Source organism: Microtus pennsylvanicus, chromosome 10 (genome assembly GCF_037038515.1).
Source record: "Microtus pennsylvanicus isolate mMicPen1 chromosome 10, mMicPen1.hap1, whole genome shotgun sequence".
Taxonomy (NCBI): domain Eukaryota; kingdom Metazoa; phylum Chordata; class Mammalia; order Rodentia; family Cricetidae; genus Microtus; species Microtus pennsylvanicus.
Window position 1 is genome coordinate 26,362,029 of NC_134588.1, and position 24,778 is coordinate 26,386,806.

The 24,778-nt window shown below is 50.4% G+C and overlaps 1 protein-coding gene across 2 annotated transcripts in view; it reads right to left on the reverse strand.

Annotated features, from left to right (window-relative positions):
* Positions 1-24,778, reverse strand: part of Rassf5 (Ras association domain family member 5) — a 65,971-nt gene that overhangs the window by 20,252 nt on the left and 20,941 nt on the right. Inside the window, exon 2 of one of the 2 annotated variants that reach the window (XM_075987853.1) lies at positions 17,675-17,796. In XM_075987853.1, the coding sequence (XP_075843968.1) occupies positions 17,675-17,796 (122 nt within the window). Of the gene's footprint in view, positions 1-1,857; positions 2,211-17,674; positions 17,797-24,778 lie in introns of those variants that run through there. The other variant, XM_075987855.1, reaches the window with a different exon arrangement.

Genomic DNA, 24,778 nt, shown 5'->3' on the forward strand with positions numbered 1-24,778 from the left:
CACCTCGGCTGAGCAGGGAATCACATTAGAGCCAGGTCATCCAGTTCCACCCCACCCCTGGGTGAATGAGGTGCCAAAGGCTAGACTACAGCCGAGAAAACCTCTCTGCCCCTGACCACAGTCCTGAATGTTCAAGGCTAAGTCGGGGCATGCCACCTCCCCTTCCTTCTCTGAAGTAGTTAACCCTTATTGTCCTGTTTGGCATCTTGTTTTCAGAGAATGAGTTCCTTGGAGGGGATGCCTATCCTTACTGAGAGTACAGACACTGGCAAAATGGTAAAGAAACACACAAAGGACCCAAGATGTAGTGGATTCCAGATACAAAGTAAAGGACAGCCTCCTCTGGGGCAATGCTGGGGAGGGGGTGAGGGATGGAGAGAGGAGATGTCTGAGCTTGGAGGAAGCCTTCTCCACAGGGAGAGATGGAGAGGGAAAACCATTGCCCCTTCCTCATCTCCTCCCAGACATTTTCTTGTAAGGATATCTCCGTTTCTCCCCAGGAATACCAGAAACAATTGCCTCTGCCAATGGCCAAGGAAGAGGCGCTCTTGCAGTGCCCTTCCGTGCCCAGTTATGCAAAACTTTCACCCTCTGGGACTAGGCTGGTAGTGAGAAGCAAGGCAGAAGCTCAACTTTGTTTTAAAAACAGGAACCGTTTCCTTCCCGGGCAGCAACAAAACTTGCTAAAGCAATAAAACATCAGTTGCCTATCAGAATGACCTAGAAAGCCTTCCACATTTCCCAAGCCCTGTCAGGATTCTCTGCATCTCACAATTCCGCTTGTAGTTACGGTGGTGAGCCACTGTTCCAGACTGGGGGAGGGGATCACAATGAAGCAAGAACCCCAAGAGAGGGTGGGACACTTCCCCTCTGCAATGATGTTTTTCTGCCTGAGGCCTACCTAGCCACAGAAGGAACTATCACCTCCCTGTCCCCCACCCCCAAAATCAAGTACATGACCCCATGGATCTGTTTAAGTTGCCTCCTTCAGCATAAACACACAAGCCACCTTTGGGTTCTGTGTTATCTCATCAAGGAAAGGCTCAAAGCATTTGCCTAAAGTCAGAACTCAGCCAAGGCAGGGCCTGCGGGCAGAATAACCTACTCACAAATGAGGCAGCGAGAAAGGCTTGGGGAAGTTTTGGGGTAATTCTAATTGGTGAAGGGCCACTGGATTAAGGATGAACTCGCCATACACCTGGAAACGGAACCACTTACATCTGTCTCCAAACCGGCAGCTCCACTCCTTTACCCCTGCCAACACATGCGGCAGCTAGTGCAGCTGCGCAGCACCCAGGAGAGTATAGCCAGAGGACCAGCATGGGTAGCCAAAGGCCAGCATGTTTAAGAAACACATGGCCCCTTTAGATGACCCAAGCCTACTCAGGAGCTAAAACGGTACAATGACGACAGCCTAGGCAAGAAGTCTGTTTCTAAAAGCATTCTGGACTTCTGCAAAGTCGCTAGGCTAGGTTTTAAAATGGTTTCTAGTCACACGCAACACGGAAGTCTCAACTTGTATTTATCTGCGGAGGGCCTGGGCTCTCTCTCTTTCCCATCCACAATCTGTAAACTCAAATTAGGAGGGGAACGACACAGAGAAGGTGCCCAGTTACCCGTTCAGGAACAGGTAGGTGAGCATGCAGCCATCCATGAACCAGCGAGGTCCCCAAATCTTAGAGAGCCATTCTGAAAGGTCTAAAGGTGGGAGTTAGTGAGAGCGGGGCTGACCAGAATAGTGCCTGAAGCGGCTCTACCAACACATGGCTCTTGCTGGGGGAGAGAGGACGCCAGTTTCCCGCGTAGGCCACCGCGCTTATTTCCTCCCTTGAAGGTGCTTGTAATCATCATGTTTACCTTTGAAGGCTGCTTGCTCTGCACATTCCTGAAAAAGGTGGTCTTAGCAGTAAAGAAGCAGTCTTCCAGTTCCTCGTCCAGGCTGCAGTACCCACTGCTCATGCTGCTGTCCACGGTCATTGGGTCGCGCCCCTGTCTGAGAGCTCATCGGACTGCGGGGCTGGGGCTGTGGAAGGGGCCCTTCGGATTCTGTGCCTGATCAGGTACGGGTGCTAGTGGGCGACAGCGACCACGCGGGACCTGCTGGGTAGCCTGCGCTTCCTTCGCTGGGGCTCCAGGCTCCACAGCAGCCTGGGACTCTCTCTGCAGCCGCATCTGAGGTCCTGAGCGCTGCGCTCGCCTGCTGGCTCCCCGCCCAGCGTGCTGACGAGCCACCCCTACACCTCCCTCTCCCAGCGCCTTTCCTGTACTGCTCTGTGCAGCTCTAAAGCCACTTCCTCTTGCAAGGTTCCCCCAAACCCTGCTGGTTGTCATTCGCCCCACCCCACCAGCTGAGCGCCAAGGACCCCTGGTGGGGATGCCAGAGATAGGGACCAGCCAGGATGCACCTGATGGGGACAGTTCGCTCCGCCCTCTCCACCTCCTTCTGGAAGCAGCCTTTCTCACTTGCTATGGTGGCAGCTTTGAAGCAAAGGTACATCTCCCTTCATGATTTCTTTTTTCCCATCCTCTCCATCATCCCACCCCACAATCCTTCCCCACTCCCGGGAACTAGGTCAGTCAGTGGTTAGAGAAGTAGCCGGAGGTGGAAATCATTATCCGGCCAGCCCGGAGGAGAAGCAACGTTTTAACTTGAAAAGGCCAGAGGAAACCGCGGGGTCTAATAAGTACTTGCAAGGCTCAGGCGAAGTGATGCAGGGTGGAGCGGACCCACCCTTCCAGCTGTAGAACTTCACCTTCAAAGAGTCTGCAGACAACACCGGGTTATTTGCCCATCTCCCTGACAGTCTGGCGAGGGAGGCTCTTAGCCAGATGGAGTCATTCCTATACTTAATTCTCCAGTGACTAGGCGGGCCAGAAGAAACACTATTCTTCTTTGGGCCTGGATCCTTGCAGGCCATCAGAGAACGAACACCTCTGCAACTTCCGGATCTCGTTGGCCCCACAGCAGTTCGGGCTACCATTGTTTGAGCAATACCTATGAGTGCTGGGTGATGGCATGCAGTCAGCCATTAATTTTAAACACTAAACAGAGACCATGAATTCCGTCTCATGGGTGAGGAAGCCAAAGCTTAGGGTCATGCAAATAGGCCATGTATAGCCGAGCCAGAGCAGATCCGGGACCCTGGGGTCTATGTGCTCCGAGTCACTGTGATGGACCATCCTTCAGCTAGGATGAGGCTGTTTGGTGGGCGTTCTGTCATCTTTAAGCGCACAGCAAGCTGGAGCCCCAGGAATGAATGCATAGTCCTCAGAGGCTGACACCTTGAACAGCGGCAACCATGTTTACAGACTCTGATGACCTGCGGACCCCAGGGATGGAGAGGGGTGGAGGAGGCTATCAGGACCCAGGTCTCTGAGGCTGTTCTCACAGTTTGCCATAGTCGAGTGCTGGGTTAGACTTCCCACCTCAGACATCAAGTTTAAGCAGTGGTTACTTCATGAGGAATCTTCTTCCCCTCCTTAGCCAAATCTGCCGGTGCCTAGGGACTTTAAAGCTGCAGCCTAGTTGGGTTCCATCCTCCCAAGAAGAAGCCAGTAGACAGAAGCACCCCTGGGCTGGTGCCCTCAACCCAGAACCTTCAATACTACCAGCTCCCCCCTTCCTAGAAGGATGGTAAGTAGGCTGGGGATATGGGTGGGGTAGGGGACTAAGGAGAATTTGCTAGGAGTTGGGGGAGACCTCCCTGGGTGGGGACTGAAGGTAGGCTTGCCTCTGCCCACAGCGATCTTCCTGAGGCATGAGGCTTTTCCTCAGGGACAGCTGGTATCAGCTTCCACATCTGATGTTGGTGAGACAAATACTCAGGGGCCTCCTGGTACCCACAGGCCATCCAGACCATCCTACCTTTGTCCAGCTAGAAAACCCAGGTACAAGGGAGCTGTCTACCACCCAGAAATACCTCTGTGACCACACTGTGTCCTTGGGGTCACCCACGGAGCTCTGCAGTGCCACCATGGTGGTACAGTGTTTAAAATGTGCTATCTCAAGCATAACTAATAACAACCTTTCCAACGCCTCCCAGAAAGCGGCACAAGTCCCTTCTTGTGCATAGCGTGTGGGATGCCAGAGGTGAGGAAGAAAGCTCCCTCAGGGACGCTGCGTGCTTGGAGTATTGCTCCATGCGATCCCAAACACTGTGAAAGCTGACGCCAAATGGGGCTTTTCAGATTGCCTTCGATACCCGTACTTCTCTTAGGTTGCTTTATGATCTTAAGAGCGAGTATTGTGCCCATTTTACAGGTGGAAAAAATGATGGAAGTAACTTGTTCTGTCCCAGTTCATTACTTCCAAAGCCTCCTGACTCCTGACTCCTGGTCACACTGTCATCTTTCGCATCCACCCCCACCTGCCAGTGGATCTAAGCTTGTAAGGAAGCCAGGAGGAAGGATCAGCAAAGCAGAGAAATCTGCAAAGATCATATACCCAACAGAGCGATGAGCAGCCTCTGCAGGCCAAAGCTGACGGGTGCCCAGAGTCTCAAAGGGAGGGAGCCTGGTTGCCCTGAGCATCTAGCTGGAACCTTGACATTGAATAATTAACAATAGTGACATCAATTGGTCCTGGGAAGGGAGGGGGCGTGGAGGAGCTTGGGTGGCAGGTTTTCAACTTCTAAAGGGTAAGCCATAAAGCATGGGAACTGCCTGGTCTTGCCCATGGGGCCAGGAACAGGGCCTGGACCCAAAGTGTGCTGTGTAGGTCCCTAGCTGCGCCGTGCAGGTTGTGAAAGCCTTGGTGGAGTACTGAACGGCCCACTTCCCTGACTCAACATCAGATGACGAAAGATGTTCTTTTAACCTTTACTCCTTTCTCACATGGAATCCTAACAGGAGGCCGGAGCCCTTGTCAGGTTCAGCCTGGGGTGCGGCTTGGTCAGGAAAAGCCAGGATATGTGAGGCAGGGATTGGTGTCTTTGCCAGCACGTATCTGTGCACCACCAGCATGCCTGGTGCCCTCGACGACCAGACGAGGGTGTCAGACCTTTTGGAACTGGAGTTACAGATGGTTGTGAGCTGCCATTTGGGTACCGGGAATCTAACCCAGTTCTTCCAGAAGAGCATCAATATTCTTAACCTCTGAGCCATCTCTCCAGCCCCTACCCCAACTCGACTTGATTAAGCATCTTGAACAACTGTGGACCTCAGATTTCTGCACAGTTGAGCATCAGGGATGAAGATCCTTGTAAGAACCACAAACAGAAGCTGGAAAACGGCATGATGTACCTCCCACCCCGGATACACACTGAGAAGTGAACATTTGCTAATGTTGCACCAACTCCATGTGCACCATCTCATCTGACCCCTCCAACAAGCTCACGAGGAGACTGTTACTCTCTGTCTTACAAAGAGGAGGAGAGTCAGGCAGTTTAATAACTTACCGCTTAGTCATGCGTGCCAGTTAACGGTGGAGATGAATCAACGCTGTGGGGTTTGATTCCAGACTCCCTTCTAGGTCCATGATTACCATCATAATGACAGCACTGCCCGAAACTGTACTCACTCACAGACAAGGTAGGGCCACTCTCCCCACTGCCTGGACTCCTGTCCTTCCTTCTCTCCCAGTGTGTGTCTAATCTACGCCAATGGTTTCCGTCCCCTTTGACAGACACATTGTAGTTCTCGCTCCCAAGCAGCAGCCTTCTGCAGACACCACCCTGCCCACTTATCTTAGCTGGCTTTCTACCGCTGAGCAACTCCGGGAGGAAAGGGTTTGTTTTGTCTTACAGCTTACAGTCCATCGCTGATGGAAACTGGGACAGAACCTGGAGGCAGGAACTGGAGCGTAGATCACAGAGGAACACTACTTACTGGCTTGCCCTCAACACCTTACTCAGCCTTTTATCTTAGAAAACCCAGGATAACCTGCCCTGGAGTGGCACCATCCACAGTGGGCTGGGCTCTCCCCTATCAATCATGACCCACAGACTTAACCTATAGGCCAGTTTGATAGAGACGTTGTCTCAGTTGAGGCTTCCTCTTCTCAGGAGACTCTAATTTGTGTCAAAGTTGACAGAGAACCAATCAGCACACCGTTGTGGCCCCATTCTTAACAAACCTGAAATCAGTCTCAGTATTTCTTGCTTGCCCCTCCACCTGCTCATCCCTTCCACCCTAAATCACTGCACAGCCTTCTAAGAACTTCCTTTGTTACTGTCCCCTCCTCCGCCACACTTTACCTCCTATTGTTAAAGTTACCCTCCCCAGCTCTATTCACGGTAAGTCCTCCATCACAAAACCTTCCATACAAGCTGGGAGGTGGTGGCGCACGCCTTTAACCCCAGCACTTGGAGGCAGAGGCAAGTGGATCTCTGCGGGTTTGGGGCCAGCCTGGTCTACAGAGCTAGTTCCAGGATAGCCAGGGTAACAACACAAAGAAACCCTGTCTCAAAAAAGCAAACAAACAAACAGAAACCCTTCCATGCAGACATCAATTGCTGGTGTTTTCATTTCATGTAACAACTATTTCCACATAACTAGGTGTTTGAGTTTGGACATAAATGACGGACACAAAAGATAAGTACCGGTTCTTGTGGTGGAATCTAGGGAGAGCCACAGGAGCGTTGTGTCGTCAGAGTTCCTGAGCTCTTACACACCTTTGTGTCCTCAGAGTTCCTAGTTCTTTTAAATATTTATTTATTTATTATGTATACAATATTCTGTCTGTGTGTATGCCTGAAGGCCAGAAGAGGGCACCAGACCCCATTACAGATGGTTGTGAGCCACCATGTGGTTGCTGGGAATTGAACTCAGGACCTTTGGAAGAACAGGCAATGCTCTTAACCACTGAGCCATCTCTCCAGCCCCAGAGTTCCTAGCTCTTACACACCTTTGTGTCCTCAGAGTTCCTAGCTCTTACACACCTTTGTGTCCTCAGAGTTCCTAGTTCTTATACCTTTGTGTCCTCAGAGTTCCTGAGTTCTTATACCTTTGTGTCCTCAGAGTTCCTGAGTTCTTACACACCTTTGTGTCCTCAGAGTTCCTAGTTCTTATACCTTTGTGTCCTCAGAGTTCCTAGTTCTTATACCTTTGTGTCCTCAGAGTTCCTAGTTCTTACACACCTTTGTGTCCTCAGAGTTCCTAGTTCTTATACCTTTGTGTCCTCAAAGTTCCTGAGTTCTTATACCTTTGTGTCCTCAGAGTTCCTGAGTTCTTATACCTTTGTGTCCTCAGAGTTCCTGAGTTCTTATACCTTTGTGTCCTCAGAGTTCCTGAGTTCTTATACCTTTGTGTCCTCAGAGTTCCTAGTTCTTATACCTTTGTGTCCTCAGAGTTCCTAGTTCTTATACCTTTGTGTCCTCAGAGTTCCTGAGCTCTTACACACCTTTGTGTCCTCAGAGTTCCTGAGTTCTTATACCTTTGTGTCCTCAGAGTTCCTAGTTCTTATACCTTTGTGTCCTCAGAGTTCCTAGTTCTTATACCTTTGTGTCCTCAGAGTTCCTGAGCTCTTACACACCTTTGTGTCCTCAGAGTTCCTAGTTCTTATACCTTTGTGTCCTCAGAGTTCCTGAGTTCTTATACCTTTGTGTCCTCAGAGTTCCTAGTTCTTATACCTTTGTGTCCTCAGAGTTCCTGAGCTCTTACACACCTTTGTGTCCTCAGAGTTCCTGAGTTCTTATACCTTTGTGTCCTCAGAGTTCCTGAGTTCTTATACCTTTGTGTCCTCAGAGTTCCTGAGTTCTTATACCTTTGTGTCCTCAGAGTTCCTAGTTCTTATACCTTTGTGTCCTCAGAGTTCCTAGTTCTTATACCTTTGTGTCCTCAGAGTTCCTGAGTTCTTACACACCTTTGTGTCCTCAGAGTTCCTAGTTCTTATACCTTTGTGTCCTCAGAGTTCCTGAGTTCTTATACCTTTGTGTCCTCAGAGCTCCTGAGCTCTTACACACCTTTGTGTCATCAGAGTTCCTGAGTTCTTACACACCTTTGTGTCCTCAGAGTTCCTGAGTTCTTATACCTTTGTGTCCTCAGAGTTCCTGAGTTCTTATACCTTTGTGTCCTCAGAGTTCCTGAGTTCTTACACACCTTTATGTCCTCAGAGTTCCTAGATCTTGTGGTCTAACTTAACCCTTTGTGCCCTGCAAGAAAACATTTTAAAGATATATAAATTAAGGTCAGATTTCAAACCCAGTCGCTCCCTGTTCCCGCTGCATTCTTCCCTCCACTGATGACACAGTATTCAAAGCTCTAGACTGGGGTCCTTCAAGGCCCTTCGGTAGCACACCCGGCCAGCAAGCTGTTTGTTGTCACAACCAAGTACTCTCATTACAGCTGTGCAAAACTTGACTTGCGTCCCCAAAGCCATCGCTTCCCTCTCATGGTTTCACTTTTGTTATTTTCTCTGTTACTCTTCGCCTGGGGGTGGAAGATGGCTCAGTGAATAGAGGGCTCATCACACAAGAAGGAGGACCTACATTCAATCTCTAACACCTATATGAAAAGTCAGTGTGACACCATGCACCTATGATCCCTGGGGCTTGATGGCCAGCCAGTCCAGCTGATCAGTGAGCTCCAGATTTAGTGAGAGTCCCTGTCTAAAAACTAAGGTAGCAAATGGCCAAGGAAGTGATCTGATGTTCACCCATGGGCCCCACAGGCACACACGTGCACGAGTGCTCCCCACAGACACTCCTACACATGCTATCCCAACGCACAGAAAGAAGGTAGATAGCATTCTTGAGGAATGCCCCTTGAGGTTGTCCTCTGACCACCACATGCATACATACACCTATGTAACACACACACAAGCATGCACACATACGTGCACACACACACGAGTGCACATATACACATGCACACACACCCTCTGTCCTCTGCTTCCCGTTCCCCAGTGATGATCACACCTCCCACACCGTCCTCAGCAGCATCCTCTGTCGGATGTCTTATTGAGGTTGAATCTTAAGACCACTATCTAGCATGCCTGGAGGGGAGTTTCTGAGCACGCAGGGCTGTGTACAACAGAGAGCTCAAAGTTTCCACAGATGACTTCCTGTCTTACAAGATAAGCATCTGCATACCATCTAGGTCAGGCTCACAAGAGATTCACTTTCTCAGAGACATCAGCCCACACCTCACTTCTCTTCCTTGGCTTCCGAGTAACAGTTCTCACAGAGTCTGGATGCCTATAAACACTGAGTGTTGAATTAACTCTGTTGCCCATGTCAAGAAGCAGATACCCTGAAAAAAACTCATGATGAGGTTGGGGTCAGGTCTAGGGCCTGTGCCTTTTGTTGTCCTGTTGGAAGGCTAGAGATACAGGTGCTTCTATTCAGTCACCTTTTCCCTCAGGTGCCCCTCAGGTGCGGGGGTAATCTTCTAGCCTCTGCGGTGAGATGGCCGACAACCTTCATTAGAAAAGAAGGTCCTGCTGCCACGAGCCAGGAGCTTTGGGAATGGCGTGCCTACTCAGAAGCCCATTGCTCCAGGGCTCCCAGGCTTTTAGGGAAACAGAACTGGAGTTGAAGTCCTGTCCTCCTTTAGAGACAGGGTCTTGGGCACTTCCCTATTTCGGAGGTATCTGACTCTGCTACAGGAGAAATGAGTTCACCCCGTGCCTGGCAGTCAGCCTCGGGAAGCTCCCAGGCAGGAAGGTTCTCCGGGGTAGGTGAATTGTTGACAGATTAAGCAGCACTTTTTGGTTTTGGAAGTAGTAGGGAATCAAGAAAAAAGCCACGACACGGGGTATGCCAAATGCAGACAGAGCAGGCCCTTCGGCACACATAGGTAGGCTGGCACTCATCTGGCTGCTTCTGGAATTCCCCAGGAGAGACAATCAGTTCCTTATCTAGGAAAGGAGTCAGGGCAGAAACTGAGGCTAAATTATGCACCTGGAAACCAAGGGAACAATTGCCAAGATGGCGGCTGGGCTCTGATGTACACTGCTCCTCGTTTTCTGGGTCTGCCTTTTCCAATTTTCAGACTAATGCCCACAAACTAGAGGTGGTGAGTCGCCTCCATTTTATGGTGGACAGAGGATGGCGGAAGATGCCATCTGTATCAACTGGTTGCCAGGACACTGATTTATTAAGCTACTTTAGCCGGGTTATAGGACTATGGACACTAACTCTCAGAACGCACTTGACAGCAGCACTGAGGATTGGGCATCAGGTGGAGGTACTGGATCCCACACCCATCCTCCCCCATATGTTCATGTGTGTATGATAATGTATGCGTGTGTGTATGTGCATGCCACCGCGCATGTCAACCTCAGGTGTTGATCCTCGCCTCCCAGTCTCGCTGAGACAGGGTCGCTCTGATGTCCGCGGCTGCATGTGCCGCTAGTCCGCCAACTCCTGCAGATTCTCCACCTTACCATGGGAGCGCCAGGATTACACTACCACACCCACCTTTCTGCAGCCTCTAAGAATTTAAACTCAGAAGACCCTAAGCAGTGGAGAGGGTGCCTGCACTGGCCTTCCCCTGTAATCAGAGTGATGACTACCTTAATCGTCATCCTCGAAACTTCATCCAGGAACTGATGGAAGCAGATGCAGAGATCCAGAGCTAAGCACTGGGCTGAGTTTCCAAAGTCCAGTTGAAGAGAGAGAGGAGTGTGATATGAACAAAGGGGTCAAGACCATGATGGAGACACCCACAGAAACAGCTGACCTGAGCCAGTGGGAGCCCACCAACTCTGACCTGACTCTGACAGCAGGGGAACCAGCATAGGACCAAACTAGGCCCTCTGATCATGGGTTACAGTTGCATGGCTGGGTTAGACTGTGGGGCTACTGACAGTAAGACCAGTATTTATCCCTACTGCTTGTACTGGCTTTTTGGAATGCATTCTCTTTGGAGGAATACCTTGCTCAGCCTAGATATAGGCCTTGGTCCTGCCTCAAAGCAATGTGCTAGACTTTGTTGACTTCCCATGGGAAGCCTTACCCTCTCTGAGGAGTGGATGGGGGTAGGGTGGGAGGAAGTTGGAGGGAGTGAGAGGAGGGGAGGGAGTGGGAACTGGGATTGGTATGTAAAATGAGAAAAGATTGTTTATTAAAAAATAAATTAATTAAAAAAAGAATTTAAACTCAGATTCTCATGATTTGCAACAAACACTGCACCCCCGGGGTTCGCTCCCTAGGACGGTGGACTGGGTTTTAAAGCAATGCTCAAAAGTACCAAGAGTGCCAGGGCAAAGTTCAAGAATGTTTATGAGAATATAAAAATATCATATTTAGCTAAGGTCAACTGTAGGACTATGAAAACATCAGCACCCAACAAAGCAAAATTGGAAATGTCTCACATTCAATTAAAAATTACTAGAAGTGGTTGGGCATGGTGGCACACATCTTTAATCCCAGCACTCGGAAGGCAGAGGCAGGCGGATCTCTGTGAGTTTGAGGCCAGCCTGGTCTACAAAGCAAGTTCCAGAACAGCTAGGGTGGTTACACAGAGAAACCCTGTCTCAAAAAACAAGCGAAAACAACAACAAAAATTACTAGAAATACAAATAAATAGGGAGCATTATCCTTAATAAGCAGAAAATGCAATTAGTTGAAACAAATCTATGACTTAGATGCTAGAATTAGTCAAAATACTAATAACCATTAAGAAGTTTTTCTATTCATTCATAAAGTTAAGTAGAGAAATCAAATATATCTAAAAATAGCAAATCTTACTTCTAGCAATGAAATTTACAATGATTTGGATGAGAAAGATGCTGAATGGAGCTAACAGAAGTTAGACACGGTTAAAGAAAAAATTGGGGAACTGGAGGACACGGCAGTAGCAACCTCAAGCAAAGTGAAGCAGAACGAAGGGCACATCATACTCAAATTATCTACAGTTATGAGAAAAGACCCCCACACAGCATGGGAAGGAGAAGGAGACTGTGATGACCCAGACACGGAGAACACGCATCATATTCAGATGGCCCTGGACACAGAGAACGGGAGATTTACAATTGGGAACCATACAGGAGAAAATAGTGGTGTGGGGTTGCTAAAGTAACAAAAGGAAAAGCCTTTCAGAATTTCCAACTCAGTGATGAGCTCAAAAACAAAGATGAAATGGGACTTTTTTTCAGCCCTGGGAAGCTGAAGGAATGTGTCCGTGCACACGCCATACAAGCCAGGGATGTGAGAAACTACACCACCAAAGTTGGTGTCAGCACAGCCGTGAGTTTACAATCCCTTTTCTCAGAACACATCCCTATCGCTAACCGATACATGACTGAAGAGAGAAGACACAGTGTTGGGTATAGGACTTAGTGGGAGAGAACACCGCAAGTGTGGGAAGGAAGTCTGAATCCCCAGCAAGAACACAAAAAAGCCAGCATGACTGGGCATGCCTGAAAGCCAGCATTAAAGGGTGGAGACCAGGCAGGTCCGGAGAACTCCCGCCAGCCACTCCAGCATGCATGGCTAGCTTCAGGTTCTGCGGGAGACCTTGACTCTCACCAAATGGGTAGAGAGTGACCAAGGAAGCTGACCAGTGCCCTGTTCTGGCCTCCATATGTATGTATGAGTATGACCCAGACACTCAAGTTCATGTACCACACACAGACCTCACAGACACATGCAGGCATGCACACATGCACAAAAGGTAAATAGCTAAAAATAAAGGAAAAAGACACAGTAATGTTATAGTTATTCAGAGAAATACAAAGTTCAGTGGTAAAGCACTTTACCCAGCTATGTGTGAGGCCCTAAGTTTAGTTCCCAGCACCTCAAAAAAAAAGTTTCAGTAACTATGCTAATTATCAGTTCATAGACTGTTACCAGGGATAATGACAGCTACTTCACGGTGATAAAAGGGCCAATTATAAGGGTATAATAATCCTAACTGTGGAGCTTCAAATGAGGGGAGTGTAGCTGGGTAAGGTACTGCAGCTGGTAATTCAGGACTCGGGAGGCTGAGGCAGGAGGCTTATGAGTTCCAGGTCAATGGTACTCCATATAGAGATCCTTCTCATAAACAAACGAATCGAGGACTGGGCATAGAGCTCGGTGATCGAGCCCATGCCCGGCATGCTGAAGGCCCTAGGCTCATCACCAACACTGTGTCAAACACTGGGAATATATATATATATCAGCTGAAATGAGCAAATCCACTAAGAATCTGTGTAACAGGGACATGCTCTTGTAAAGCTTGGAGGAGGGCAAAGAATAGAATCAAAATATCTTATATGAAAAGCCTAAAAAAAATAAAATAATGCAAACAAATAAATAAATAAAGCAAAACCAAAACAAAACAAAACAAAAAAAACCCCTTTTCCTATTAGACTCTTTTCTTCACCTCTCTGGCTCCCCCGTGTGTTAATCCTGGGTTCGACTCAGATAGTGTCACTTCCTGGAAAGGCAAGGCCTGTGCTGAGGGAGGTAGTTCAAGGGGACTCAGAACTCCCACCAACTAAGTCAATTCTCAGGGCTGCAGGGCTCAGCTAAGGAATGACAATGGGGCCGGGGGTGTCTGTCAGTGTTCGGGAAAGGAATGCAGGCAGAAAGGAAAAAGACCTGGTTTGAAAGGCTAGGTGGGTCCACTCTAGAGCTATGAAAGACTTTTGTCTGTTGGGTGAATGGGGACAGCATCACCTAGGCAGTGGCACAATGGCTTAGGCTTCAGGGGTGATAAGATGAATGTCTGCCCTTGTGGGGAGATGGTGCAGTTGCTATGCACGTACCCAGCACAAACACGAGGACTTGAGATGCGGTTTTAGTCTTGATCTAGTACTTGGGGTCTCTCTACACTGTCCTCTCTTAGGACATCTGGCTGTATGGGAACATAGTTTTAGTGGTCAGATGGATGAGTTGATCTCTGGCCTCCACGTGTGCACATAGGTACCTGTGATGTGCATGTGCCCCCACACACAAATAAATAGAGATAAATCTTAAAAATGCTTGTATGCACAGAGAACTGAAATAACAGTCACGTGGAATACGCTCCCAAGTATGATCAGGCCAGGAGAGCAGGGAGCTGCACGGGAGGGGCTGGCCTCCTCGGCAGAGTGTACTGGGTAGAAGAAAATGCGGGCACTGGGGAATGGGATTTCAGTGAGTGATGGGGATGGCTTAATTTCCTCTCTTATAATCTGCATATTCCATGGTCAAGAAAAGTGTGTCAACAGCCAGAGGGTCAGAGCTGTCTGGTTCTAGAGACCACGGAAGGACGAGAAACACGGAAGGATGGGAAACACGGAAGGATGGGAAACACGGAAGGATGGGAAACACGGAAGGATGGGAAACACGAGGACAGGAAACACGGAAGGGTGGGAAACACAGAAGGACGGGAAACACGGAAGGATGGGAAACACGGAAGGATGGGAAACACGGAAGGACAGGAAACACGGAAGGACGGGAAACACGGAAGGATGGGAAACACGGAAGGACAGGAAACACGGAAGGACAGGAAACACGGAAGGACGGGAAACACGGAAGGATGGGAAACATGGAAGGATGGGAAACACGGAAGGATGGGAAACACGAGGACAGGAAACACGGAAGGGTGGGAAACACAGAAGGACGGGAAACACGGAAGGATGGGAAACACGGAAGGATGGGAAACACGGAAGGACAGGAAACACGGAAGGACGGGAAACACGGAAGGATGGGAAACATGGAAGGATGGGAAACACGAGAAGGACAGGAAACACGGAAGGGCGGGAAACAAAGCGCAACACTTTCTCTTGAGCAGGGGCTGGGCTGCTTCACTGTGAGCGTACTGGGGAGCCACTGAGGGCTGTCATCACTGGAGTTACATAGTGAGAGCACTTTTAAAGCCACCAAAAAAACCCACTTCAGGATGCCCCCCAAATGAAAGAACCACAGCTCTTCCAGCAATCTGTCCTGCCCCTCACCTAACAGCCATGACATTCTTTGGCAAACAGGCAGAAGCTGAAGCCAGGACCTGGGTAGGCCGGCAGGAGGCATGCCTGATCACACGAAGGGCACCCAAGGGGAAGGCATCAGGCTTCAGGATCGCTGAGGAAAGACTTGGAACAACTGATCTTGTGGCTGGCAAAAGCAGGCAACTATCACTGCCTTCCTCAGGAGGGACAGGGACCGTGCGGCCTCAGGAGTTTGCAGCCGAGGCACTGAGGGACCCTGCCCCTCCCACATCTGCCTTATTTTCTCCCTTCCTCTGCCGAGACAGCCAGAAATCAGCCATTACAGCTTTTCAAAAGGTGAAGGCCAAATCCTATCTTTAGGATGATCTCAGTCATATTTTGAAAAGTGTTTGAAGGGCTGGGAGCTGCAGCTCAGTGGTGGATGGTGAATACCTCGAGTGAGTGCACAAGGCTGCAGGTTCGAGCCCCAGGACCACACACACAGGTATAAATGCTGTACAGCGGGGATGCATGAAAGCTCATGCAAGACTGCTCCTCCCGGCTGTTGAAAAAGCCACATTCTTCTTTCCCTTACATAGCAGAAAGGATGCGACCTCACGATAGACATGGGCCCTCACCTAGTGGAGCTCAGGCCCAGGCCTCTGCCTCCATAAATCCCAGGAAGACGGCAAGAGTACAGCCAGGCAGCAACGGCCGTGTGAAGGAAAGTAGCACACCATTGACATATGCAACAGAACCGTGGGTTCTGTTATGTTAGCCAAGGCAGAAATCAGCATGAACAGGTTTGGGGGGGAAGGGGAGGCTGACAAATAAATAAATAAAAACAGACAAACAAACAAACAGATCAGGGCCTGGCTTTCTTCACAGCTGGTAGAGCACTCTACTAAAGGACAGGGCCAAGCCTGTCCAAGGCACATGCCATAGCACCCCAGCAACCCGGACCCACACAAGCCGTTGGTTGCTCGGGGCCACCAACAGCTGTGCCTCAATTAGCCAGAGGGCTAGGATGCCTCTTCTTCCAAGGAGGCAATGAGGACAGAGCTCTGTTGTCTGATGTGCTACAGGAAAGCAGCCCTCCTGGCCACCACTCTAAGAAAGAGACTGTGCGAGAAACCCATGCCCTTCCCAGCCTCCGTCCACAGCCCCGGGAGTTGGCCCACAGCCTAGAGGCCTTACCACCTCAGCACTGCTGACATTTGAGGCCAGCTGTGGGTAATCCTGCAACATGCAGAACACTTAGTGGAACCCCTGGCCTCTGTGCACTGGGTCCCAGGAGCACCCACCCCGCCAACTCCAGATATGGCGAGATGTCTCTGGGGAGGAAGAAATCACTTCCTTCTGCAGCCTGCCGTTCTGGAAGGAGGCATGGAGAAATCCCAAGAAGCAGATTCAGGAGTGGGGAACCAACCATACTGGGAGCAAAAAGAAGAGCCCAGGCAGTTCCCAAAGAAAAAGGGAAACTGGACAAGACAGATGTTCAAATATGTTTTTAGGAATGTGTGCTATCTGCCCCTCCCCCCCATTGTTTAAGAGCATACTCGTAAACTGGCTGCCTAGGGGTGGGGCTCAGCCAAAGCACTGGCCTAGCAGGCTTTAGGTTCTACCACCAGCAGCACCAGAACAACACAAGACAGAAACATGGCTCATCAGTCATGTGTGGACCAGGGGTACCCAGGGGCCTGGCTGCAGGCTATTCCAGAGCAGCCACAATTCCACACTGAAGAGGAGATAGCAAAATTTTCAATGCGCAGCTTAGGGCCAGTTTGACGTTATCCTTGTAAAAGTGCATATCAGAAGTGCTTGTTTCCTAATAGTGCTTTCTCATGGGAGAAGACATGGAGACAGCAGAGGAACTGGAGTCTCCTACAGGTGTGCCAGGCACCTACACACCACGGAACACACGCACGTAGGCTTTGGGGACTTGAGGCTGCTCATGACTCCTCCACAATGCCTGGGTGTTTTTGCTTCTTTAGGGTCGGAGTTTATTCCTTTCTTGCCTTGCTGCCAGCACAGGACAGGAAAGAGCCATTTTTCTTAACTGTATCACTAAGTCCCCGTGTTCCTGGGCCAGGGATATACTGGGCGCCTAAAACCTTGCTAAATTAATAAATGGGTAATATCCTAGGACACGCTTTACTTCCCTCAACCTGCAGGAAAAAAAGCCCATGTCAAACGTCACCTCCTTGGGGAAGCCTTCCTTGATTTTTTTCTCTTAGCAGAAATAAATACACTGTGTACCCAAAACACTGGGTTGATACCGCACACACGTCCCAGCATGTGTGGGTCAGTTGTGTTACAATCCCCCGCCGGAATGCAAGCTCTCTGTGAAGCATTGAACGTTATCATTTATTATGCCTACCTTCAACAGCACTTGGTACACAGTAGATAACTGATAAATGTTTAACATAATAATCAATACCCACTGCCCTCTGTCTGCATGCCGAAGCCCAAACATTACAGTTCAGATGCACTGCCACGCATGTGCTTTGCCAACTCAGAATCTTGAGCCACTGAGGCTACGGTGCTCCCGGCGCTGCAGGCAGCAGAGAAAGAACACTTGCCCAGACCCTCCAAAGGCTGGTCTGAGAAGTCTGGAAGGATCTGTTTTCTAAAGGCAGGATGATGTGGAGAACTTCAGGCCATTCAGGCCTTCTAGAAACCTCTCTACAATTCATCCTGTATCTGTACCTGGACCAGAGTCCTGGACCAAACAGACTGCAGGGAGGAAGCTGCAGGGTAGACCCACTCCTGGTCCCCAGGCTCCTGGGGAAGGGGGTGTCTGAGGCTCCTTCTGACCAGAGAACAGCCCATCTGTGTGGAATCCCGCCAGCCTCGGGGGGCTGCTCTCCAGCCTGGCCTGTGGGCTCCTCTGCTTACCTGGCTGAAGGGAGGGGTGAGGGTGCTTTCTGGAGAGCGTCGGTCCAGGGCAGGGCCCTCCTTCTGTCTGCAGTCCAGCTGGATCAGGCTGCGACACTCCGGGTGGCAGGTGAATTTACAGTCTAGAGGAAGAGAATCAAAGGGATGGGGTCAGGTAGACATCTACTCCCTCCACCCAGAGGAATTAGAGACTGCATTCGGCTCTGGTGGGCAGAGCAGCGGAACAGAGAGGTGGGGGTGGGGAGGCTGTGTGAGAGCGATGCCTGACCTCTGCACCAAGCAAAGGAGCATCAGCAAGTCCTTCACAGCGGCGCAAACTGCGTCCACCTGCGTCATCTGGTGTAACCTAGCCTTCAGCGATTTCTTAGGTCAGACCATCTGGCTCTACAGTGGTGCCTATTCTACTAATTCATATTGATAACCAGAGGCCACACATCCTGGGGAGGGTCTTGTTATGTCAATCTATAAAACAGGTTTGTCACCCAGCCTGTGATATAAGGATAAGAAGGTAAGTTGGGAAGAATCAAAAGCGCCCCAAAGGCAGACTCATCACCGTAAGATTCTGTCTCTAGCCCAGTCTAGACCAGCAATGTCGGGTGGTTCCCCTAAGCCCATTAGAATAGTCTACTGGCTACACCAAACCAGGAGGAAAGCACATTCCAGAGGTGGTTCCCTTCCATGGAAGTGGAGACTTAGTAGCCAGAAGGAAAAAGAACCTTCAGACTTCCATCTGAGGACTTCCTTAAACCAGGGAAGCCAGGGGACTCCCAGAGACTTCAAGTTGAGGCACCCAACAACACAGACCGTGAGAGGCAGAGCAAAGGCTGCCGTTTCTGACGTTTCTCAGGGCCTTCGTCTGGAGCCTCCTTGGCAAAAGGCAAGGGACGTTAAAGGGGCCCAGGAGGCAGAAAGACTCAGCTCGGGGATAGGAAGAGGATAGGAGGGGAGGGGCTGGGGGAAGAAAAGGCAGAAGGAAAGAAACAAACGCCAGTGGCAGCAGGCAGCACTGTTCCACAGACGGCTGCTGGGTCGGAGTGGCCCCTTGTCCTGGAGGCCACAGCTCAGGCAGAGCACAGGTCCTGGCTTCCCTGACTGTGAAGTCGGGTGCCTAAGGTGAGCCAGAGTAGCTGGGCTTTGTGCAGGGACCTCAGAGCCTGGGTTTGCATGAATATTCTGGAAGTTAGAACACTTTTGGTTGACAATGGCTCAGGCAACCCGAAAATCCCTTCCAGAGTTGAAAATGTGTTGTATTTTGTCTCTTTTTCTCCATGCTGCTAAGCAGCAGACCCGAGCTTGGGATCCTGTGGCAGCTGGCAGCTGGTTTCTTCCCACTCAGCTGAGGAGTTCCGGAACGTGATTCCCAGCTGCCTCTTTAGCTTTCCAGGCACCGGACCTTGTTCAGGGACCCTGACAAATACAGAGACACAGAGATTCCAGAACTTTCCATCCTTCTTCTGCCATGGTCTAACTTCCCATCCACCTTTCTGGGGTGGCAGTGAGAGGCTTAGTGTTCATATCCTTCAGGCCCCTAGGTAAAGCCCCGAGCAACCCCTTCTTTAGCCCTGAGCTCTGTCTGGCCTAGGGTCATCCTTGTTGGCTTTCTACTGATGTGATTAAATGGCAACACCAAAAGCAACTTGGGGAGGAAAGAGTTATTTTCGTTTACAGTTTAAAGTCAGAGCAGGAAGCTGGATGCAGGAACTGAAGCAGAAGCTGTGGAGGATCACGGCTTGCTGACTTGCTACCAGCGAGCATGGAGGAGAATGGCCCCACAGATTCACATATTGGCATGCCTGGCGAACTGTTTGGAAGGATTAGGGGTGTGGCCTTGTTGGAGGAGGCGTGTCACTGGGAGTGGTGTCTGATTTCAAAGTGCATCCTTGGCCCAGTGTCCCTCTCTCTGCCTGATGTAAAGCTCTCAGCTACCTCTCAGCACCATGCCTGCCTGCCTGCCGCCATACTTCCTGCCAGGATGATGATGGACCAACCCTTTGAGACTGCAAGCAAACCCCCAATTAAATGCTTTCCTTTCCAAGAGTTGTCCTGGTCATGGCGTCTCTTCCCAGCAATAGAGCACTAACTGAGACAGCCTCCATGGCTTACTCAGCTTGCTCTCTTATATAACCAGGACCACTGCCCTGAGGTGGCACCACCCACTGTGAGCTGTGATCACCCACATCAATTATCAATCAAGAAAATACCCCCACAGACTAGTCCACAGGCCAATCTGATGGAGGCAATTTCCTCAACTGAGGTTCCCTCTTCCCAAATGACCCTGGGTTTTGTCAAGTTGGGGTTGGGGGAAAGCAAAACAAACCCAACAGAAGTTGTAATGGGTAAGGTCAGTCCTCTAAGGCAACACCAAACACCTTCAGGGTCCCACAGGTGTCGTGGGGCTCCCGTGGCTGGCACACAGCTCATTGGAGATAGCTCACCTTCAGTGGGTAAAGGGCACAGAGGGCCACATGGACCATAGCATCCAGAAACTCCAGGACTTTCTGATAATGTAACACTGAGGGCAGAGCCCAGAAAGGACGGGGCTGTCTAGGGCACAGCTCTGGAACACACCTGGCTGGCTCCTGGTCATTCCCCAGTGGTGGAGAATGCTCTAGAACCAAGAACATGAAGAGGACAGTGGACTAGAAGCCCTGCCAGCTCCAAGGCAGGTGAGAGCCACCATCTCCATGGGGGAAAGGCCTTCAGACAGCTCAAGATTTCTCCTTTTCCCCTTGCAGTGCCCTGCATAGTTGGCACATTCTGCCCGTCTGTGTGCCTGTCTTGGTCTCTTGACTTCCACTGCTTTCTCTTACTGCCTCTCTTTGACACACACACACATGCACATGCACACACGCGTGCGCACGCGCGCGCACACACACACACACACACCTCAGAAAGGCCTTTTCATAATCCTGACACTGAACTGGACAAGATAGGAATGGAAGACTCTAAGAGCAGGTTTGGAATTTCAGAACTGTGTGGTGGCTCACACCTTTAATCCTAGCACCCAGAGAGCAGAGTTCAAGGCCAGCCTGGTCTGTATAGCAGTTCCAGACCAACCGGAGTCATATGAAACCCCTGTCTTAACAGAGCAGAATAACAACAAAAGAGAAACAGGAAATGCACAAGTGCACTAACCACCTTCTCCAACAAGACCATGTCGTCGTGGCTGCAGCCAAGTTCCTGGACTGCATCCTCATACTTTCCAGTCCCTGGGATGCCAAGTCCAGGGCTTCCAGGCCAGCACTGATGACATATGAGCCCCTGCACACACAAAAGCAGTGTCCTGCAGGGCTGGGGTTGGCCCTGAGTGGGGCGATGCTATGCATCCCAAAGCTGGGGTCACGTCCCAGGAGAGGCTGGGGGCTAACTCCATAGCCCCCCTTCTCTCAAGGCAGCTCATCACCATTACCCAGTCCCTGACCCTGCTGTCCTACTGTGTTCTTGTTTGGACACAGGAAGACAGATTCTGGGTGGAACTAGGCCATGTAGATGCCACCATCTCTGCCGAAGCACTCATGTGCTCGGCATGGACTGCCACACACTCTGTGCTAGCCCAAAGGGAAGTACAAGTAAGATAGTTATGACTCTCAGCCAGATGTGGTAGCGCACACCTTCAATCCCAGCACTCGGGAGGCAAAGGCAGGCGGATCTCTGTGAGTCTGAGGCCAGCCTGGGCTACAGAGTGAGTTCTAGGACAGCCAAGGCTACGCAGAGAAAACCTGTCTCGAAACAAACAAAAAGATATGACTCTCAGGAACCAGGGAGCAGTGAGGGCACGCACAGGAAACAATTTGCAAGATACCTGAAAGCCATGCCCCCCTCTGGTCAGATCTAGGAAGCTGGTTCAGACGTGTGAACTAGGGAAGCCAAGAAGGGCTCGGCATGAAGGAGCCTACACGGCATGGAAAGAAAGGGGAGTGACAGCCTGCTCAGGGGCCCTGTCACAGGGAACAGCGCCATCACTGGGTAGCTAGGACAAAGATCACACCACCAAGAGGCAACAAAGACTAGAGAGTAACATCCCCAAGCTCTAGCCAATTTCTTAGCATTTTAATTATTTTAATTTAATTATTTTTGATTATTTTATTGTGGTATTTTTACACACACATCATGTTCTGTCTTCTTGCACCCTCTGGAGAATCTCACTTCTTTCCTCCCCATCCTTCTCTATGTGACCTAGATTCCACCCATGAGAGAAAACACAGTATTTGTTTAAGTCTGGCTTTCTTCTCTCATCGTGATTTTGAGATCCCTCTTCTTATTTGTTTGTTTGTTTTCCAGACAGGGTTTCTCTGTGTAGTCCTGGTGGTCCTGGAACTCATTCTGTAGATCAGGCTAGCCTCAATTTCAGAGCTCAGAGATCCACCTGCCTCTGCCTCCCAAGTGCTGGGATAAAAGGCATGTGCTGCCACTGCCCAGCTTCCATTCAGTTTCTTATAAATGGCATCGTTTTTTGCTCTTACTTAAAGCTGAAGAAACCCCTTTGTGCACAGATACTCCCCCTCTGCTGATGAGCGTCTGGGCTGATCCCAGTACCCGGCTACTGTGAACAGAGCAGCAACAAGCAGGGGTGAGGCTGGCAGTTCCGACATTTCTTAACATCGGTATTGCCATCACTTGCCTCAGTGGGAGAAAGCACTTGCTTGGCGGCCTGAGTGCCATTCCCAGAACCCACACAGTGGAAGGAAGAGCCCGCCTCACGGGTTTTCTCCTATCTCCACATGCTCACCACTGCCTACAACAGGGGCTGAAGGAAGAGCCCACCTCTCAGGTTTTCTCCTACCTCCAAGTGCTCACCACTGCCTCCTCAAGTAGTTCGCAGGGTCTTGCTCCCTCTACAAGTCTGAATGGGAATTTTTCTTGCCTTTTCTGAGCTTCTGAGGTTTCAGAGACAATTGCATGTTTGGTGGCCCTCAGTTGTCCACCTCCAAACTCCGCATTGTCCCAGGACTGCCTTGTGTTTCTGTCTTCTTTAAAAGAACCCTGGTCAGACAGAATCAGGGGTCTGCCCTACTCCAGGGAGACATCATCTTGACCAACTATATCTACAATAGCCCTGTTTCCACAAAGGGCCCTGTTCCTAAGTCCTGGGAGTTGGGCCTTTTGGCAGAAAGTACAAATCAACCCTGATACAGACTGGGAAAACATAGCACGTAAGCCCAAACAGATGGAGGTTCCCATGGACACCAGCTCCAGCGATCAGCAGCGGATTGGAAGTCCAGGGGCCATCAAGGGTTGGACTGAGGCTGGGGCCACCTACCTACCCTGTGCTTGGCTTTGACCCACGGGTTACCATCTCAAACAACAGTCAGGCTCAGATGCCATGACAACCTGTGGGTAGCCATAGCATTCCATCTACTAACTGAACCTAAAGGAGAGAGAACCAGCAGTGGGAACTGTACGCTAGGAGACAATTTTCCCAAAACACAGAAGCTGCCAAATGTCCTCTTAATCCCCAAGGCTGCCAGAGTTAGTTTGTGCCCCACCCCAGTCCTCGAAGACACAACATGCAAAGTGTCCACACACACAAGCCTCACACGCATCCTGCCGTGTAACGGCGAAACCCCAGTGGCTCGTTTTTCTGAATTAGACGTGTTGCGTTGAGAAGAATTCTTTTCACAAAGGTGCTGTATACAAGAAACCAAGGCAATACAGCATTCCCTCTCGAGCCCTCAGCTCCTCCTGCCCAGGTGGAGTAGGGACAGGCAGGTCACCACGGCCACAGGACCTAGTTACACAGCACCCACTGGCTCCTGTAATCGCTCCAGTCAGTGATGAGCCGCTGCCAACATTTAGGGACCCTGGGCCTTCTGTGAGATCAGCCACACTGCCCCTACTTCCTTCTCTAGACTTCTTCAGCACCAGCCCTACCTGGCTTACACTGCGGCATAATAACGAGGGCAGAAGAGACTCTGTGGACGGCCTGGCCTCTGGTCTCTCCTCGACTGGCTCTGTGACGATGCTTGCTAGCTGCCGAACGCATCTGCGCATCAATCTCAACTATAGAATGGGAATCACAATAGGCGGCTCACGGAGCCATCCTGAGGACCAAATGGAGTTCTAATGTCTAGAACTGGCCCAGAAGCTGCAAGCCCCAAGCTATTATCCCCTCCACGTCTCCTCTCTCCTCTGCTCTGGGGACGTTCTTTTCACCCTGCCAAGCTGTGTGTGGGCAAGGCAGCCTTACCAACATTCTTTGAGTTACTTTTAAGACAGACATCAGGAGCTTTAAAAGGCTGCATCAGGCATGACAAGGAAATCTGAAGAGATAAAGGGCACCGGGAATTCCAACTTACTGAAGAACTCAGGTGGAGCGAGGGTTGCCCCAGTTCTCAGAACAGGTTAGGGTGGTTGTCCGGGCCTTGCAGAAGAGCCATTTTCCATTCTTACACTTGGTTTCCTTGTGTTGGCGCCTCTAGGCTGAACCGGCTGACAGTTCTCAGACCAGGGAGACCCTGTAACACTCTACACCCCACCTAGCCCAGGCTGGCCCAGGCCCATGCCATCACAGAACCCAGCCCCTGACCTCACCAGCAGACTCCACCTTGCTCTCCTGGCTCTTCCCACTTGTCCCACCATGTGCCTTTAGCCCTATCACAGGCAGGAATGCTCTCTCTGTGGCTACAGCAGTCTCATTTGTAATATCCAGGGCTGCACTTCTACATCTCCTATCTGGCCCACTCACTAGGACACTTCAAAAGAGTCTTACGTAATTGGGTGTGCCAGCAGAGGAAGGAATGGTTCCTGGCTTTTAGCTGAAGTGGGAAGCCCAGAGTGTTATGCTAAGACCCTACCTAGGCTTAGCATGCTAACCCCTTCATGCCTCAGTTTCCTCAACTGTTAGCTGGAGGTGGTGGTAGCTCCTACCTCACAGTGTATTCAGTGTACACAGTGAATTCAGTGAGACCGTATATGTCTAGCGCACCACTGATACACACTGAGGCTCCATAGATGCTAGGCTAGCTCTTCTATTAGTAGGTTAAAACTCAAGTCCAGCCTGGCCAGTGGCCATGGCATCAAGCACCCCAAAGCCTGTCTGTACACATCCCATCGGTGTTGCCAACCTCCAGACCTCTACTGAGGCCTGAAGCAACAGGCCCCGAC